Genomic DNA, 20,552 nt, shown 5'->3' on the forward strand with positions numbered 1-20,552 from the left:
AAAAAGGAATCTAAAAAGAAAACAGCAACATCATTGTAAGAACAGTGAGCTAGGGACTCATTCTGCTACCTCAGCACTCCCCAACCCCTCCACCTTTCGGAGATGCTGGGTTGACCTTTTTCGAAGGAATGTGATGGTCTTTTTCGGATATCGTCATTGCCATCCATAACCCCGACAGCATTGTGTTATAAGCAGGCCCTTGTATTACTGTTATGTGTGGATACAGAAAACGAAGTACAGATTATGTAACTTATCCATGGTCCCACAGCAGGTCCCACTTATGTAATTTATCCAGGTCCCACAGGAGATTGAGAAGAAGCACCCAACATGCACTCCAATGCCAAGTAGGACCTTTTTCTCATCAGTTTTTCTCCTGCAAGAAATCCCTCTATCTTATTGGCAGACAGGGTGCAGTTTTGAGATTATCATTTGGCCAATTACTGGAGTAAAAACTGAGGTGCAAGTTTATTTTAGGAATGTATAGCTAGAACCCCAGATCAAATTAATTCACAAGAGAATCAAAGGCTGAGAAAAAATAATAAACGCTACAATCAGTTTCATGCTTTTCTGAACAGGGAAATCTTTACAGGATGATAAACTGTGTTTAATTGTAACTGTTAATTTGAGTGAATATTAAGTAATCATGATACTTTTTCCTCTATGGGCCCAATTCAGCTTCTGAATTTTTCTCAATGTCGTTCTCTAGGCAGGAACTATTAATTGAGTCAGGCACTCTGAGGAAACATTTGCCTCCCTTAAGTCACCCATACAATAATCAGGTTTAGAGAGAAAAAACAAATCTATTTAAATTACTTTATTATCAATCTTGTAAATATAATTGTAAAATAATTATTTTATTCCCAGTGGCCTAACTTGGAATATATGGAAGAAAGTAGTGGAATGGTTTTCCAGAGCCATGTAAGTTACTTCGGTCCCTTTAATAAGGTTTTTGAGAGGAAAACCTGTGTGAACTCAGTAGATATCGAAAAATACAAATAAACGAACCTTATTTCTGCCATCCTGATCTGAGCTGTTGGAGTAGAATCATAAATCTCGAATTTGAAGGGTTACGCATTCAGTGAGAAACAAGTGATCAATAGAGGGTAAAGGATAAATAAATGTATTCCATGTTTCAAGTTCCTCAGAAGCAAGTGGGGCAGCCCCCCTCCCCCCAGTTCGCTGATAGATGGAGCTTGGCCAATGAACCTTGACAAAGTCCAAGTCCTGCCTTCATCAAGGAGGCATGCGAACAGAGCCTAGCCAAGGGCAAAAGCATCCCTTTCCTAAAACAAAAGTTAAACCCCTTCCGTTCTCTGATTCTTCAAGAAGCATTTCATCAACAGGCTTAAGCATTAGTAAACAAAATAATAAGCTAATAAAAATAAATATAAATGCAAATACGAGAGAGAGTGTATGTGAAAGAGAAGAAAGGGGCCTAAAAGAGTTTTCCTTTTAGGAAAGAAAACTCCCTCCCCCCCCAACCTTTTGAAATGTAAATCCTCCCAGGAGTAGTCCGCCGACACCAATACCTCTTGTTTACAAAGCATCAGCAGAAAGAGTAGGGCCAGGATATAAAATAAATGAGGGGGAGGGGGGAGAGGCGCCCTCGGGAAGCCTCCAGGAGGATAAGGGGGCCCTTGGGGACCCTAATTCGTCGACCTCTTCTGTTCCCTCCAGCTGCCTAGCGCTGCACGAGGACCACATTCCCTAGTTCCTACGACGTTCACAAATCCCGCGCGGAGCCCCCCGCACTTTCGGCGATTTGCGGGCCCCCGGGGTGGGGCAGGCAACTTGAACCTGCTTTACAGCTAGATCGTCGTCTGTAGAAACCCAAGTTCAAACACCACGAGGCGGCACACGGGCTTCACACAAACGCGTCGCGGGAGATCGCCCGAGTCTGGGGGCTGGAAGGGCCCGCGGTCCCGCCTCCCGGCGAGCAGAGCCCCCGCCCCGCGCCCCGCCCCACGCCCGCCCACGGTCATTACCGTCCGGGGTCGCGCCCGCGGGTCACTCCGCCCGGACAGCGCTCCCGGGCGCGCTCCCGGGCCGGCCCCCGACGATGGAGAGGAGGGCTCGGAGCTCCTCCAGAGAGTCCCACGCGAGAGGCGGCGGGTCCCCCCACAAGGAGAACAAGAGGGCGAGGGCGGAGAGGGGCGGCGGAGGCCGTGGGCGCCGGGACGCAGGGCGCGAGCGGGCGGGGAGTCGGGGGGAGTCCCCCGCGCCCGCAGCCACCGTGGTGGACGTGGATGAGGTCCGGGGCTCCGGTGAGGAGGGCACCGAGGTGGTGGCGCTGCTGGAGAGCGAGCGGCCCGAGGAAGGTATGGCAGGTCGGGGATGTGGGAGGCGGGGTGGCCTTTCCACGTGGTACCCAAGGGATGGCCGATCGAGGGAAACGAGTCACGGCGCTGAGAGCCACCGAGGCCAGAGCAGCCTCCTGGACCTGCTTGGATTCCCAGGAAATGAAAGGCCTGAGTTAGGACCCGCGGACGTCCTGCCCAGTGTGGGGACCCAAATACATCAGAAGAAATACAGATAACATCAACTAAATACCGCTGGTCTCAGAGGCGAGCCATAGATAGGAAGTGGGAGGGAGAGTGGTCCAGGTTGGGGAGCAATGAACACTTTTGGCAAAGGAATCTTGCAGCGGTTTTTGTGGCCAAGGAAGAGTATATGGGCACCTAATTTAAGTAAAACATGCATGAACTGGTGGTTCTGGGCAACTGGGCAGCTTATTCTTCTCTCCTCATCCCCACCCCTCAGTCTTACCTAAAAGTATTTTAAACTTTCTTTGGGGTGATCCTTTGGCCTCAGAGCCAAGTGGAGAAGAGCTAGACCTGAATTTAAATCTCAGCTCGCTAGCCATTGATCAGAGGTGGGGCCTTAACCAGCTATGCTAGGGGATGACCACAGTACCTACCTGGGAGGGTAGGTGTGAGGATAAGAGGAGATATACCATCCAAAGCACTTTGCACAACGCTTGGAGCAAAGAACAGACCCAATTTGAACAGAACACTTGCAAGCTAAAATAGAGGAAAGTTAGACCAAAGGAGGGAATCACGGGGAAAAATATCTTTTTGGCTTCTGTGGGTAAAGCAACTCTTAGGAACAAATTTATCTGCTTCCAGTCCTTTTTTGTAGTGAATGGAAGAAAAAAATTCATCACACCTTAAGTGTAGAATGACAGTGGTCTCAAGGAAATCAGTAAGGAATTGTGTGTTATTTGGTTTCTGAGGGCTATGAAATTTTAACATCATTTCCTGGTTACCAGCAATGCAGTATATGCGGGAACATTGAAAGGTACGATTTGACAAAGATTCCTACAGTTGGGGTGCAGTTTGTATGGACCATGTTAATGCCCTTTTGCCCAATGGATGCCCTTTCATCAGTCAGAAACTTCCAGGCATTAAAGGTTTGTTAGGTTCAATGCTACAGTATTGCTGAGGTGAGAGGTCTTGTAACTGTGTGTCAGACCACATCGGTTGGGGTGAGCCACGAAGGGAGCCCCCATGTGTGGAGTCTTTACTATGTGCCAGGCACACACTGGGTGTTGTACTGAGTATTACCGTTTCTGCATCACTGACCGGAAAACATGCGGGGAAATTAAGTACCTTGCCAGAGACCTACAGCTGGAAATGGAAGGGCCAGAATTCCAGAGTAAGATGGCCTGACCGAAAAGCCCATCCTTGAAAGGTGCTGCCCCTGCTTCCGGGTCACGGTCCCAGCACTGCCACCAGCTGTGTGGCCTCAGGCAAGGAGTGTCACCTTTGTGGGCCTCACTCAGTCTCTCCAGCTATAAAGTGACTAGAGCCCAAGACCCCAAGCAATAGATGAGAAGTCCCATTGAGGCCTTGCTGAGCCCTTGTCTGGGAAGTTTCTGTGGCTTCCAGGGGCCCCGGAAGCAAGAGGAGCAACAACACCTCCTTCTCCTCACCTCCCACCAGGCTCCTTAAGACTTGGGAGAGATGAAAGAGCTCCACCTTACCAAAAAGATTCTTAGACTATGTCATATCTAAGGCTCTTCCTGCCCTGAAACATTTAATATTTCACTATTCATGTAAACTGAACAATGTGAATATTCAAGGAACTCATTCCAAGAGAACAATACTTTGTGAGTAAAGCTGTAAGTTAAATTTGGGGTATAAATATTAGTTTTTTGTTCACATCTCTAACTCTTATGTGAAGGCATTTTGAGGCCTTTCTTCCTTTATAAAATGCTATTTTGTCTGTATATGTATTTATTTCTTTTTACTTGCCATGGTTACCACTGGCAAGTGAAATATGTATAAACTAATTAAACATGGCAATACCACCCTTATTGTCCTTAAGGAAGAATATTGTAAAAACTAACATGATGGTGATAGAGTAGCATTTCCCAAAATAGATTGCATGAGAAATAAATTTTATGGATCATGAATTTCCTTGGAGAAAACATTGCCTTGTCAAATGTTTGGGAAATCCTGGGTTAAACAAAGCTAAGAATGCTTCTTTACTGCAGGGATTCCCCTCGCCTCAAAATGCAGATGAGCAGCACTAGGGAGCTCTAGAAGTAGGACACAGAACACAGGATTTCCTAAACTTGTTTTCCCAGGGAACTCTTGCTTTGCAGAGCACCCTGTGGGATTAGTGTTCTGTGGGACACACTCCGGGAACTACCATACTATAGCATTTAGCACTGATGTTAGTTTTGGGCTGATGCAGCTTGTGTACCAAGTGATCAATTTGGTGATGATCCTTCCAATTATTTTCCAGGCACAGAAATCAAATATTCAAGCCTACCAACTAGTTTTCCTCTTTTTCCCCCATCCCTTAAAATTAGGCTTTTCACCTTCCTAATCTTTAGTCAACACCTGTATGATGTTTTTAAACTCACAAATAGTATCCGTTTGGCCAGTTTCCCAGTACCTAGAGATTAATATTCTTGAGGTTTCCATAACTGTTACATTTAAATAATTTTTTCTATCCACTCCTTCATCCTTACAATTCAACAAATATTTATGGAGAACCTCTATTGTGTCGGACACTATTCTAGGCCCTGGGGACACAACGTAAATAACCCAGGAGGCTTGTGTTCTTGAGATTAACTTTCCCTGAAACGTTTTCATTTATCACTCAAGCAACATGGACATTCTGCAGTCCAGTTCCTCATTACTTTTATTTACAGACACTACTAGGCTATTACCCCAGAGAGATGATTTTTCAAAGACTGCCTAGAGATCCACACCCTAATCCAAAGAAAGGACTCTAATGGAGGAATTTGAGACGTTTGGGGCAGGTGGTAGATGGGGAAGTCATTTCAGGGAAGGTGAGCCTCTGCACACGTGTGGTTTGAATCACTTCAGAATCAACACCTGATACATGGTAAGCACACTTCAGTGATTTTCATGTATATACGAAATTTCATACATCAACGCTGTGAAGACTATCTCATGAGAGAGCTATGAGATAGTTATTATGAGCTAGTTAGCATCCCCACTGTGTAGATGAGGAAACACGTTTGAAGAGTTCATATGCCTTGCTTAAGGTCACTGGACAGAAAATGGTGGAGCAGAACTCGAACCCAGACCTTCTGCCCAGATTCTGTGCTTCTTCCAGGTACCCCACTACTGCCTTTCCAGAAGCCTGCTCCACCTTCCACAGCCCCACAGAGCCCTTCACAGACAATGTCCCGTCATGTGAACTGACCAGTGATATCCAGCTCCCTCTAAATTTCCAGCAAAGTCTACACACTGCTGTGATCCTCCTACCAAGAACTGGACCAACAAGTACTACTGGTCAGTGAATATGGTAACATTCTAATATAATTATTCTTTTCCTTTTTTTTTTTTTTTTTTTTAGGCACCAAGTCTTCAGGTTTAGGGGTCTGTGAGTGGCTCCTTGTCCTCACATCCCTACTCTTCATCGTTGTGACCTTCCCTTTTTCGATCTGGTTCTGCATAAAGGTAAGACTTCTTGAGAACCCAATAAGGAATTTCCTTGTGCCTCTCAGTGACCCCAGGTCCACTCCACTGTGACTTCGTATGTGCTGTCTGTTCCACATGGAATGGCCTCACCTCCCACTCCTCTGCCAGGAGAGCTCTTATTCCTTTCAGACCTTGCTCTCATGTAACTGTGAAGCCTTCCTTGACTCCCCCAGACTATCACTTCCTTCCTTGTGTTCTTGTCTCTCTGCTTTCATATCCATTCCAGCACTTACCGCGCGTATACTCTTTGTCGACACCCAATCTCTCCCATTAGACTGAGAGCCCTCAGGTCAGGGTCTACGTCTAGGTCATCTGCATCCTGCAACACAGAGGTCAGCCCAGAATAGATGATGGTGTCCACTTCTGGCACTCTAGGAAACTTCTCAGGCAGCTTCTATTCCACGAACGACGATTTGGCCCACAGGTGGTTACACATGCCTGTCCCTGAAGTAAATGAAGGCCATGTCTGTTCGGGAAGCACATGCCAAGACAGAATTCGAAATGCAAGGGATTTATTGGGAGGCACTGTCTGTGAAAGATTAAGGGGAGAGAGAATAAGAGTAGGCAGAGGGAGCCTTCAGACAATGATGCAGGTCTGACACCTGCGCTATGAGAAGTGAAGGAAGGGCAGGACAGAAGGAGCCTCCGACTAGGGTGTAGTGTTGGCCAGCCTGAGAGGGAACTCCAGAGCAAAGTCGGCTTCAAGGAGGAGTTTCCTGATGGGCAGAAATGGCCGGGCCCAAGTACCCCCGCCATTGTTATCATTGGCTGGGGCTGCTGGGGAAGAGCATGTCCTTGGCTAGAAGGCTACAGGTGCTGCTGGGGCCATTGCTGATTGCACTCCTCATGCAGGCTTCTCTTCCCCTCCTCCCCCTCCTTCCTTCCTCCTCCCGTCTTCCTCCCCCTCCTCCTTTCTCACAAAAGAGTGTTGATTTTGTCCAGTGTCTTTTCTGCATCCATTGAAATCAAGTGGTATTTTCCCTTTATTCTATTGAGATGGTGTATTACATTCATTGCATTTTGGATGTTAAACCAACTGTGTGTTCCCAGTATAAACCCCACTTGGCTATGGTGTCTAATTATCTTTTTATGGTCCCAGATTCAGGCTGCTGGTAGTTTGTTGAGGGTTTTAAGACTCTATATTCTTAAGAGATATTGGTCTGTAGTTTTCTCGGGATGTCTCTCTCTTGTTTTGGCATCAGGGTGATACTGGCCTCAGAGAAAGAATTGGACAGATTTCTGTCCTTTTTGGTTTTTGGGGAGAATCTGTGAAGGACTGGTAGTACTTTCTTGTTAAATGTTTGGCACAATTCACCAGTGAAACCATCTGGTTCTGGACTTCTCTCTGTGGGAAATTTCAAAACTGCTAATTCAGTCTTTTACTTCTGGGTCTTTTCAGGGTTTTTTTTGTTTTTGTTTTTCTCAAGTCAGTTTCGGTAGTTGCATCTATACAGGGATTTGTCCATTTCACCTAAATTATATCTATTTTGAGGCATATAGTCTTTCATAGTATTTTCTTTTATAATCTTTTTTTTTATTTCGGTAAGGACAGTAATGATGTTCCTGTCATTCCTTTTTCATTCCTGATTTTGGAAATTTGAGTCTTTTTTTTCCCCCTTGTCCATTTAGCTAAATATTTGTCAATTTTGTTGATCTTTTCAAAGAACCAACTTTGGTTGATTTTCTCTATTATTTTTCTATTTTCTATTGTATTTATTTCCACTCTAATCTTCCTTATTTTCTTCTTTCTGCTTGCCTTAGGGTTAGTTTGCTCTTCTATATCCAGTGTCTTATGGTAGACAATTAGGGTTTTATTTTGAGTATTTCTTCTCTTTTATCATAGGCATCTACAGCTATAAATTTTCCTCTAAGCACTGCTTTAGTTGCATCCCATATGTTTTGGTGTCTGTGTTTTTGTTTTCATTCAGCTCAAAATATTTTCTAATTTCTCTTTTGATTTCTTCTTTGATCCATTGGTTATTTTAGAGTACGTCATTCAGTTTCTTTTTTTTTTTTTTTTAAAGATTTTATTTATTTATTTGAGACAGAGAGAATGAGAGAGAGAGAGCACATGAGAGGGGGGAGGGTCAGAGGCAGAAGCAGGCTCCCTGCTGAGTAGGGAGCCCGATGCGGGACTCGATCCAGGGACTCGATCCAGGGACTCCAGGATCATGACCTGAGCCGAAGGCAGTCGCTTAACCAACTGAGCCACCCAGGCGCCCCATTCAGTTTCTATATATTTGTGAATTCCCCAAACTTCCTTGTTAATGATTTCCAATTTCATTCCATTGTGATAATATACTTTGTATAATTTCAATAGTTTTAAATTTATTGAGGTTTGTTTTATGACTAGCATTTGATCTATCCTACAGATGTCTCATGTGTTCTTTTTATTCTTTTAAAGATTTTTACTTATTTGAGAGTGAGAAAGAGAGGACACCAGAGGGGAGAGAGTCAGATGGAGAATCAGACTCCCCACTAAGCAGGGAGCCTGATGCAGGGCTCACTCCTGGTACTCCGGTATCGTGACCTGAGTCAAAGGTAGACGCTTAACCAACCGAGCACCCAGGAGCCCCGATATTTCATGTGTTCTTGAGAAGAAAGTGTATTTTGCTGTTGTTGGGTGTTGTGTGTAGATGTCTGTTAGGTCTAGTTTATGTATCGTGTTGCTCAAGTCTTATTTCCTTGTTTATCTTCTGTCTAGTTGTTCTCTACATGATTGAAAGTGGAATATTAAATTCTCCAGCTATTTTTGTTGCTTGAATTGTCTATTTCTCCCTTCAGTTCTTTTGGTTTTTGCTTCTTATATTTTAGATCTCTGTTTTTAGGTACATGTATGTTCATCATTGTTATACTTTCCTAACACATTGACCCTTTTATTGTTATACAATGTCTCTCTTTATCACTAGCACATTTTTGTATTTGTTTTAAATTCCATTTTGTCTTGGGACCTGGGTGACTCAGTGGGTTAAGCATTGGACTCTTGATTTCGACTCAGGTCATGATCTCAGGGTCCTGGGATTGAGCCCCACATCAGGCTCTGTGCTCAGCAGGGAGTCTGATTGAAGATTCTCTCTCCCTTTCCCTCTGCGCCTCCCCGTGTGTGTGTGTTCTCTCTCACTCTCTAAAATAATTAAATAAATCTTTAGGGGGGAAAAAAAGATGGTAAACCCTAAAAGTCAATTAGGTAGAGGATACTAAAGCAGAATGATGTGTAACATTTGACCAAGGTCTTGAAGGAGTAAGGCTCCTCTGCATCTCTAGGAAGAATTTGTTTCTCCCAGTAAAAGCAGAAATGAAACAAGTAATGCCAGGGAGCCAGGAAATCGGGGATGCCTGGGGCCTGCTCTGGGAACCAAATCTAGGCATTCATCCTCATTCATTGTTTCAACAAACAAGGCAAGATTCAGGCACAGGAGTTGTAAACCGTGGAAGGATCAACAAGACCTGGTACTTGACCCCGAGGGACTTACAGTGGGGTAGGGAGCCTGTTCCCTTAGGAAGCACACTCCAAAATGTGTTACTTTTGGTCTCTTCATGACATTTTCATATTTGACTAATTATCATTCAGTGGAGCTTTCTGAAGTGGAGGGAGGATGAAGAAGGAAAACATGTCTACAGTCACAAATAATCCATTTTTTCATTCAACAGAAGTTCACGGGTGGGGCATATATACAAATAAACAGACCAAATAAGCTAATGATAAGCAAGTAGTAGAACCCAGATTTTGGGGCACCGGGGTGGCTCAGTCGTTGGGCGTCTGCCTTCACCTCGGGTCATGATCCCAGGGTTCTGGGATCGAGCCCCGCATCGGGCTCCCTGCTCAGCAGGAAGCCTGCTTCTCCCTCTCCCACTCCCCCTGCTTGTGTTCTCTCTCTCGCTGTGTCTCTCTCTGTAAAATAAATAAATAAAATCTTTAAAAAAAAAAAAAAAGAACCCAGATTTTGATACTGGGCCAGAAAAATGAAGTTTATTTTTGAAGTAGTGTGTGTTAACTTTCCTGTTTCTCTCCTAACATGCAGACATTTCTACACAGAGAATCTCCCTTTTTGTCATTTAAAAATAACTACATATTTTCAGGGCACACTTAATTTTTCTAGATACAATCACCAATGAGAATTGGCAAATTGAAATCCAAATGAATCATTTTGAAGCAACCTCAGAAGAAATTGCTGTTTGAAACAAATAGCTATTTAATAGCTATTTCTATTAAATAGCGAATGTGGGATCCATATAAAAGCTAATAATGGCAGAAGTCACAGCAAAATAAACATGCTGTGATTTTCTTGATTTCGATATGTTGGAGGTAGTAGAAGCATCATTTTTTAGATAATCATGACTCTTTAATCAAAATTCTGTTCATGGGCTCTAAAATTAACATGGCCAATATACTTGCACTGGTTTCTGAAGTTCTACACTTACTAAGTGTAGATTTTGGAAATGTAAATATTAATAGAAATTTTTTCTTGGTTCTCAAAACTAAAGTTTTCTGGTATCCAGGATCACTCTCTGTGTGTGCCAAGTCCTTTTGAAGACTTTATTTTTCTTTCTTGGAGTGTTTCAAAAGTATTATTTTTCCCTTTAGGTTGTACAAGAGTATGAAAGAGTAATAATATTCCGACTGGGACACCTGCTTCCTGGAAGAGCCAAAGGCCCTGGTATGAAACACCCTTCTACCCCCCATAGACTTGCCAGTTTCTTCAATCCGTGCATATTTGTAATATGGACCTCAGATTATATGACATAACCTGATTTGTGATATCTGCATTTTCTAATCTGTTACTTGTAACACAGGTTATGAAAGATTCTTCAGAGAGCATTACTATCGGGTAACAGTGGCCAAGAAAGAGGCTGGGTGCAGAGTCAAGTGCCGGGGCTAGGCTGGCTAGACTAGCAAGTAGGCTTAGGACCCATGGCTGGGCACTGGTTTGAGCAGAACATGTTTTGGTTAGAGTGCTGAGCAAAGCTGAGCTAGTTCAGATACAGGGGGTCAGACCAAACCATGGGAGATAGGAAAAGTCCAGCATCCGAGTGACAAATTGGCCTTTGGTTCATGGAATTTAGAAAACATAGATGGAGCACTTCCTGTGTCTTAGATATTGTATAACTGCCCAGGAGGTGAAGATGGATAAATGAGATGGTTTCTGATCTCTAGGACCTTAAAGTACAGGGGAGTTGATGTCCAGAGGTCCAAGCACAGATAGAAATATGGTTAGTCCACAAAGTCTAAAGTAGTTGGGGTTTGGAGATTCCAGCTAGCCAGAAAGGCAAGGGAAGGAGCGAAGTCCCAGGTGCATATATTGGAAGTTCCAAGCCAGCTTTACAGAAACAAGTAGAGAACAGAGACTAGACTAGAAGACACAAATCTGAGTTTGACAATTCAGAACAAACAGACGGATCCACGCAAAAGTAGAGCCAGACCCTGTGGTCTAGGACAGGGACCATCTTGTTCTGGTTCTAGTTTTCTGCATCCTTCTTTATTGGGGCTAGAAAGGGCTAGTAGCTGGGCTGCTCCTCAGAGAGGTCCTGGGTTCTGTGAGGTGCTGCTTGTTGGCTCTTACAGGAGCCCACACTGTCCAGTGGCTCTCAGAAAATCTCAATAAATCAATTTAAAAATACTTATTGCACATTGACCTTGTATATTACATTAGGTAACATGAAGCTGGTATCATGATATTGCTATTGTGATACCCTCTGGGGTTCACATTTTAAGAAGTACCACATGGAGGTTGCCGGCTCTAAAGTTGGTCATGTTGGTACATGCATGGATTCAAAAATAATTTTACAGAGCCCCTAAAAGGCACCAAGTCAAGCACTAAAACTAACGAGGGTGCATGAGACACTCTCGTTAGGGAGTTAAATCTAGTGAAGAAGACAGACATGTTACTCAAGATCTGGAGGGTTTAGCACCATGACCAAGGTGACCATACAGCCCATTTTGCTGGGATTAATCCCCACTTATGTCTGTCGTCCTGGAGTAAGTTGTAACAACGCTCACCTTTCACCCTCAAAAGTGTTCTAGATTGAACAAAAAATTTTCTGGTAACTTTAGCAACCACAAACTCACTATCAGGATAGAGGTGGGATTGCCCAATCAGTCTGTGTGTGGTTGGAGGCTAAGGAAAGCAATGCAATATGCAACCTCACCCCGAAGAGGTGAACCCCAAACAATCTCCATACTAACCATTCACCTGTCAATTTCTCCACCCCCCTCTTCTAGGCCTTTTCTTCTTTTTGCCCTGCCTGGATACCTACCACAAGGTTGACCTTCGCCTCCAAACTTTGGAGATACCCTTTCATGAGGTAAGTCAAATGATGGATTTTGCTTTCTCTCTACGTTTTGTATGGCTGAGCTACCAATTCTGGTCCAAGTCAAAATGACTACTTAAGCTCAAAAGTCGAAGAGGAAAGTAGAGATATGGACTGTATCAAAATTAAAAACTCCTGTGTATCAAAGGACACAATCAAAAGAATAAACAGATAACCTATGGGTGGGAGAAAATATTTGCAAATAATACTTCTGATAAGGGATTAATACCCATGATATATAAAGAAATCTTACAAATCAACAAGAAAGCAAACAACTCACTTAAAAATGGGCAAAGGACTTTGTGATGGTTAATTTTATGTGTCAGCTTGGCTAGGCTAGCTTCCCCTTTTATCAGAGTGTATCCTTTCAAATTTTTCTATGTATGTACACAGGCAGGTGTACATATCATACTATTTCATAACATGTCTTTTTTCCCTCAATACTCTGTTGGATCATGTTTTCATATATTAGCTATATTTCTACCCCTTTGTCTTATTTTTTTTCAAGATTTTATTTTTAAGTAATCTCTACACTCAACATGGGGCTTGAACTCACAACCCCGAGATCAAGAGTCGCCTGCTCTTCGCACTGAGCCCCCCAGGCGCCCTTTGTTTTAAATGGACACATAGCAGTTCATTGTATGGATGTACCACAATTCACAATTCCCTGTTGCGAATATTAATTGATTTATAATTTTTTATTATAATAAACAATACTATGAATGACATCCTTGCAGCTAAATCCTTAAAAATATGTCTTTGTGATAAGTGTCTAAAAATGGAAATGTTGAGAATGAGCAGCTTTTAGGTCTCTTGGTGTGTAGCACCAGTCTGCCCCCTAGTGGACACTCAGCAAACAACATATCAGAGCACTTGTTTCCCAGAACGTGCTTCTCTTTTAAGCACATTTTTTGGCATTGGTTTTTTTTTTTTTTAAGATTTTTGTTTTATTTATTCAATTGACAGAGATACAGAGAGAGAGAGAGCATGAGCAGAGGGAGAGGGAGAAGCAGGCTCCCTGCTGAGCCAGGAGCCTGATGTGGGGCTTGATCCCAGGACCCCAGGATCATGACCTGAGCGAAAGGCAGATGTTTAACCATCTGAGCCACCCAGGTGCCCCTTGGCATCAGTTTAAAAAGACCTGATATACAATTAACTGAATGTTTTTGTCTAAGAAAATTATTCCTGATATTTTTACAAAACTATTTACAACAGGATTCCTTTAAATTGTGAGTTCTTTAGTGTATTTCATAAAAACTCCATAATCTTCAAAAACACATCTATTTCGAATAAAAGGGTGGGCCAACAACTTTTTGTTTTTTTTCCTATAATCTTACTGAGAAAATTTCCCTTGAACACATTTAGCTTCTCTATCATCCCCCTGGGAAAGGAGCACTAAACTAAGTCCTGTTCGGGATGCCTGGGTGGCTCAGTCGGTTAAGTGGCTGCCTTTGGCTCAGGTCATGATCCCAGGGTCCTAGGATCGAGTCCCACATTGGGCTCCCTGCTCAGTGGGGAGTCTGCTTCTCCTTCTGCCTCTGCCCCTCCCCCTTCTTGTGCACTCTCTCTCTCTGTCTCTGATAAATAAATAAAAATCTTAAAAAAAAAAAAAATCATGTTCTCCAAACTCTTTTTTCTGCCCAGGTTGTGACCAAAGACATGTTTATAATGGAGATGGATGCCATCTGCTACTATCGAATGGAAAATGCCTCTCTCCTCCTAAGCAGTCTTGCTCACGTGCCTAGAGCTGTCCAATTTCTTGTGCAGACCACCATGAAGCGTCTCCTAGCACATCGATCCCTCACTGAAATTCTTCTAGAGAGGAAGAGCATTGCCCAAGATATAAAGGTACTTCAACAAATTTATCATCTAATATGTTGAAATACCTCTTTCTCTTTTATTCATTTCTTCATCGGTCATTTATTGAAGCACATGCAATGGAAGCATCTGGCAGGCGTTCACTGTTGAAGGTACCATCCTTCAAGGAGCTGACAGCTGAGTGAGAGGTTGCCAGACTGACCCTGAGTCAACCAGGTGATGACTAGTCAGTCATTGCCACAGGTTCTGCCCTTCATCCCCCCACCCCATTGGCTCTACACTCACTGGAACGTGCCCCCAGAGCCCAAAGAGAGCTGGCAGGGAGGATGGGGCCACGTGGGACACGTGGCTGGTCCCACAGACATGAGAAGGCATGGTTCCTGGGAGCTGACAGTCTAGCTGGGGAAACAGGCAAAGTTAGTTCAAATAAGACTTTCAGCTAAAAAGAAAATGTCACAGACCCTTACATGATTAATCTCCCAATCAATCACTGAGATTTAATTGATTGGGAATTAGGGAGGGAATCGAGGAGCAGGAAGTGCCTCACGGGCAGCCCCATCCAGCCGCCAGGCGGCAAGCTCAGCCTCCTCACCCTCGGCCACAGTGGCATCTTCCATTCTTACCAAGACAATGTGGGCAAAGGTATTGAGACGGGAGAACAAAGCCGGATTCCTGGCAGCTGGCCAAATGGCAGTTACCACCAGTCGGGGAGCCTGTCGTGGGGGCCACAGGCTCCCTGGCCCAGAATCGAGTCAGGAAGGTCGGAATGTTGTCTCGCCAAAAGGAGGACCTCCAGGGCGCCTGGGTGGCTCAGTCGTTAAGCGTCTGCCTTCGGCTCAGGTCATGATCCCAGAGTCCTGGGATCGAGTCCCACATTGGGCTCCCTCCTCGGGGGGAAGCCTGCTTCTCCCTCTCCCCCTCCCGCTGCTTGTGTTCCTGCTCTCGCTATCTCTGTCTCTGTCAAATAAATAAATAAAATCTTTAAAAAAAAAAAAAAAAAAAGGAGGACCTCCAGCAGAAGGGCCGGAGGACCAAAGGCATTTAGGTGGTGATTGTGCCTGATGGCGCCCGAGCACTCACTCATCTTCGCAGGTGACTTGTCCAGCTTGTTACTTATAAAACTGAGATTAGAGTCTTGGTGGAAAAGGGACAAATTCAGAAACAAGAGAACTAAAAAGAAACAAGGAATTAGAACAAGAGGGACACGGGCAGTTCCTGCTCTGGAAATTAAAAACCACTCCAGGGGCGTCTGGGTGGCTTAGTCATTGTGCGTCTGCCTTCGGCTCAGGTCATGATCCCAGGATCCTGGGATTGAGCCCCGCATCGGGCTCCCTGCTCAGCGGGAAACCTGCTTCTCCCTCTCCCACTCCTCCTGCTTGTGTTCCCTCTCTCGCTGTGTCTCTCTCTGTCAGATAAATAAATAAAACCTTTAAAAAAAAAAAAACAAAACCACTCCAGCGTGCTCCCCCTCGGCACCCTCAGCCTCTCTTCCTGTTCACCCCTCCCCTCTAAAGGATAGAGGACAAGGTCACACAGCAGGCAGATAATGTTCTCCGGATGAGTGAACAAAGGAGCCAACTGTTTTAGCCCCACCCCTTGCCATCCTCCCCCCAACCCCCCCCTCCCCCATGGGCTAACCCTCCATCCCCCTCAGTGTTTCTCCGGCATTTTCCATGGGCCTCCTCTGCAAGGAATGTTTCCCTTTTCTCCACAGGCGAAGTCCTATTTGTCTTTTAAGATGCCACCTCCTGTGTGAGGTCTTTTCAACACTCCTTCCTCTCATCACCCCCCCCCCCCCACCCAGATGAGTCAGCCTTCTCAGGGCTCTCGGTGCACTAAGCTAGCTAGATGTCCAGCCACTGAGAAATCACCAGACATCAGTGAACCAGAAAAGAGTAGGGCCCCCCGCCGGGGCGTGCCATGCCCTGCCCCTCTTTTCCAGAGCCTACAGTTCATCGTCTTCTGCCTTCTGGGCCTGGGAGGTGGGGCAAACGGGGGCCACCGGCAGGAAGGAAGCACCTCTAAATGAAAACCATTTGGGAGAGATTAGACTCTGGTTCTCTAATAAGTGCATCTTAAAACAGATTTATCAAGTTCACTGTCTGTATTGGTTTCCCATTGCTTCTGTGACAAATTACCACACACTTGGTGACTTACAGCAATGCCAATTTAATCTCATACAGTTTTGAAGGCCAGGAGTCCAAAAATAGTTTCACTGGGGCCAAAGTCAAGGTGTCAGCAGGGCAGCTTCGTTCTGGAGGTTCCAAGAGGAGAAATCATTTCCTTGCCTTTTCCATCTTCTAGCAGCCCCGTTTCCCCAGCTCGTGGCCCCTTCCTCAATCTTCAATCCCTCCAAATCTTCAATCCCTCCAACCTTCAATCCCTCCAAACTCTGCCCACAGAATCACATCACCTTCTCCTCTTCTGTAGTCACATCTCCCTCTGTTCTCCCTTAAAAGGATACTTGTGACTGCATTTGGGCCCCACAGGGAAGATCCTAGATAATCGCCCCATAAATGGGGCGATTTTAACTTAATCCCATCTGCAAGGTCTCTTCTGGGGTAACATTCACAGGTTTCAGAGATAAGAACATGGATGTCTTGGGGAGCCATTATTCAGCCTACCACACCATCTTTAATTCCACAAGTATTTATTGAGTGGCACTGTGCAAAGTTAAGCAGCTTTATTTTTTTAAGAGAGAGAGAGAGAGAGCAGGGAGAGTGGCAAAGGGAGAGAGAGAGAGAATCTCAAGCAAGCTCCACACTCAGCATGGAGCCCCATGTGGGGCTCGATCTCACAATCCTGAGATCATGACCTGAGCCAAAATCAATGGTCAGATTCTTAACCAGCTGAGCCACCCAGGTGCCCCAAAGTTAAGCAACTTTTTACAAGGCACCGTAACATTAAAACAAAAAAGGAAATGAATGTTCCTTCAGAGGAAATGTACTTTCTCAGTTCAGAACAATGGCCATGAGGGCATAGGGGTGCTCTACTCTCACCTGGAGGTTCTCACTGACATCTCAACTCTTCCCTCCACAGGTGGCCTTGGATTCAGTGACCTGTATTTGGGGAATCAAAGTGGAGAGAACAGAAATGTGGGTAGGAAATTAAGCAAGAAGAACAATGTGATAAAGGGAAATATTTTGGTTTTATTTTAAAATAACTTTTAAAAATTATTTTCAATGAGTACTATAGCCACACTGCATAAATTTGGACAAAGGAAAAAATTACCTAGGACTCAGAGCCATAACACAACCACTGTGACATTTAGGCAAATTACTTTCATGATTTTCTCTCCCTGGAGTTAAAATAATTTTTTGAGATAAAATTCACATAACATAAAAACTCACCATTATAACCATTTTAAAGTACGAGTGTTTTTATTATATTCATGGAGTGGTGTAACCATCATTACTGTCTAATTCCAGAACATTTTCATCACCCTAAAAAGAAAGCCCACACCTGTCAAGCAGGGACTCCTCATTGCTCCCTTTCCCCCCAGCCCGACGACACTAATCTCTGTGTACTTGGCTATCCTGGACATTTCATACAAATGTTACATGGCCTTTTGTGTTTGGCTGCTTTCATTTAGCATGTTGTTTTCAAGGTTCATCTGTGGTGAAGCAGGAATCAGGACATCATTCCTTTTGACGGTCAATTAATACCCATTGTGTGGTTACAGCTCATCTGGTTAACCTGCTCATTCGCTGATGGACATTTGGGTTGTTTCCACTTTAGGACTATTCTGAAGAACACCGCAGTGCCCATTCATGTGCAAGGTTTTGTGGGAACATGTTTTCACATATACCTAGCAGTAGAATTACTGACTCGTATTGTAACTCTATGTTTAACTCTCCATGGAACTGCCAGATTGTTTTCTGGCTATGTCATTTTCGTAGTTACAAACAGGGTAAAAATATAATTTTGTATCTTTTATGTAATAACGTTAAGTATTACTCTTATGCGGTCAGTTCTACTCTTTTCAAAATCAATTCCTTCATAAACTTAGATGCCTTCCCCTATCACGGATAGTATGGCTCATCAAAGCTGTTTTTCATTGTTCAAATTTAATAGCTGGGATTTAGATTAACCTTAAGTAGGAAAAATCATAATCATCTATCGACTAAAGAATGTGTTCTCCTTGCACAGAGCAAACCAGGGTGCTGCTGTAACATCAGTGATCATGTGTCTGCAGTTGAGGCACTGACTTTCGAGCGGCCCTTCTCTGCCCACCATTGGCCTTAGAGGTCTAGGGACGGCCACCCTGTTAGGTCAGAATTTGCCGGGCATCCTGAAATAACAACAGAGACGTTGGCCAGTCTGGCTGAACCCCTGGCTGCTAAAAGCAGTGCTGCACACCTACCTGTCCACGCTCTTTCTTTTCCAGCAAGGATGTCAGGCTGCCGGCAGGGCTCCAGCACTCCCTGGCTGTGGAGGCCGAAGCGCAGAGACAGGCCAAAGTGCGGGTGAGCCAGTGCAGCGCAGGCCCGCCCCCCACCGAGAACGTTTCCCGCTGCTTCCTCACCTCCCACTCATCCAGAGCTGGCGCCCCCCCACCCCACCCTATTAAAAGTATTCCCTTAAAGTGTGTTCATAGCCGCCTGACTAATGCCACCCAGCCTTTTCCGCGATGCCCTCTCTGAAGCCACTGGAAACAGTGAGCTCCTCCTCCTCCTCGAGTCTTGCCTTCACTCGCTCTCCTGAAAGGCATCCTCCTCCTCCCCCCCCCCCCCGCCATCCCTCTTCCCTCGAGCTGGCATCTTTCCTTGGTAATATCAGCCACCTGTCACCCCTGTGTTAATGCGTGAATGACAGCAGACCCGTATCCCTAGCTGCGTGCAGGCTGTGGAGGGACAACCACGATGAGGCCCGATTCGCTCAATGCCAGAGCCAAGAGAAGGTCACGCCAGGCAGGCACAGCGCTAGCCACCAGCAGCTCCTGGGGATGGAGGTGGGGGTGGGAGGGGTGCTGGGGAAAGGAAAAGGAGGACTGAAGGGGAGACAGATTGCTCTTAAAGAACAGAAAGCAGGTGAAGAACCCCACCACAGAGGAGCTCAGTAACCGAAGAGTGTTGAGAGGAGGAAGGGAAGAAAGTGGTCCTCTGGGCAGAGTTGCTTCTAGATCTGAGTCTAGTCCTCTTAGTCCACTTTAAGGTGGCATTTGGGTGGTGAGCTTCGTGCTTTTTCCTCTGAAATGCTCACTCGTTCATTTTGCCCTGGTTAGGAGTCCCCGCTTCAGGCTTCCACGTCCTCGCCTAGAATGCTGGCCAACTTTTTCTCAATATGGCAAAATCCTACTAATCGTTCAAGGCCCTGCAGACATACTTTTTTTTTTTAAAAGATTTTATTTATTTATTTGACAGAGAGAGAGACAGCGAGAGCAGGAACACAAGCAGGGGGAGTGGGAGAGGGAGAAGCAGGCTTCCCGCTGAGCAGGGAGCCTGATGTGGGGCTCGATCCCAGGACCCTGGGATCATGACCTGAGCCGAAGGCAGACGCTTAACAACTGAGCCACCCAGGCGCCCCACCTGCAGACATAATTAATAACTCCCCTAACACATCACTATGCTTGTCAGGGCCCTTGACAAATTCGGCCCTAAATTACAACGAAGAGTGCAGCCAATCTCCCCTAGACCAGGATCCTTGAGCAAGAAGGCCGTCAGCCTGCTGGCTGCTTCATAGGGCCTGGCGCCAGGCAGTGCTCTGTGCTCGTTCGCTGAGGGACACTGAATAGTGAGTAAGAACAAACCACTTTGCTTCTCCTCACATCTGTTCCCAGGTGATCGCTGCGGAGGGGGAGAAGGCCGCATCCGAGTCCCTGAGAAGGGCAGCTGAGATTCTGGCAGGCACTCCGGCCGCTGTTCAGCTGCGGTACCTCCACACCCTCCAATCCCTGTCCACCGACAAACCTTCCACGGTGGTTTTGCCTCTGCCATTTGACTTGCTCAATTTCCTGTCTTCGCCCGGCAGTAGAACTCAAGGAAGCCTCCCCTTCCCCAATCCTTCCAAACCTGTCGAGCCACCAAGTCCTAAAAGGAAAGACTCTCCCATGCTATAGGAGGAGCCACGGGGAACGGGCCTGGAAGGGGCCTGTCAGGCGACAGCCACATCCCCGAGGGAGGCACGCTGTCCTCACATCCCGCGCTTTCTTCGGTGGCCACACGGAATACCCTTGGAATGCACAGTCACAACTCAGCAATCTGAAACAATTGTGAGGGACAGTGAGATGATGTAATGACAAGTTTAGATGGATCATTTTAATTAGAGAAACTATGGGAGAGAGCTTTAGCCAACATTCTACTCTGGAAAGAATTTTATGTCTATTTTGCTGTATGCCCCCTGGCCCCTTTGGCAAGGTCTTTGCTGCTCCCGTGGCCTTTTTATTGTGTTCATCAGACATTATTGTAATCCTGTAGTTAAGATGCAGGCTTCTCTCCAGCTGTACTGTGAACTCCTCAAAGGCAC

General features: G+C 45.3%; 1 protein-coding gene across 2 annotated transcripts; it reads left to right on the plus strand.

Annotated features, from left to right (window-relative positions):
* Positions 1–2,059: 2,059 nt before the first annotated feature.
* Positions 2,060–20,145, plus strand: NPHS2 (NPHS2 stomatin family member, podocin). 2 transcript variants are annotated; one of them, XM_021682602.1, is made up of 8 exons: positions 2,060–2,318; positions 5,836–5,939; positions 10,546–10,618; positions 12,181–12,263; positions 13,914–14,117; positions 17,127–17,182; positions 18,475–18,553; positions 19,867–20,145. In XM_021682602.1, exons 1-8 carry the CDS (start codon positions 2,060–2,062, stop codon positions 20,143–20,145), a joined length of 1,137 nt encoding a protein of 378 aa, XP_021538277.1. The 2 variants fall into 2 exon arrangements, with proteins under 2 accessions (XP_021538277.1, XP_021538278.1); XM_021682603.1 differs by lacking the exon at positions 13,914–14,117.
* Positions 20,146–20,552: the final 407 nt, after the last annotated feature.

The sequence above is a fragment of the Neomonachus schauinslandi genome, chromosome 6 (genome assembly GCF_002201575.2).
Source record: "Neomonachus schauinslandi chromosome 6, ASM220157v2, whole genome shotgun sequence".
NCBI lineage: Eukaryota > Metazoa > Chordata > Mammalia > Carnivora > Phocidae > Neomonachus > Neomonachus schauinslandi.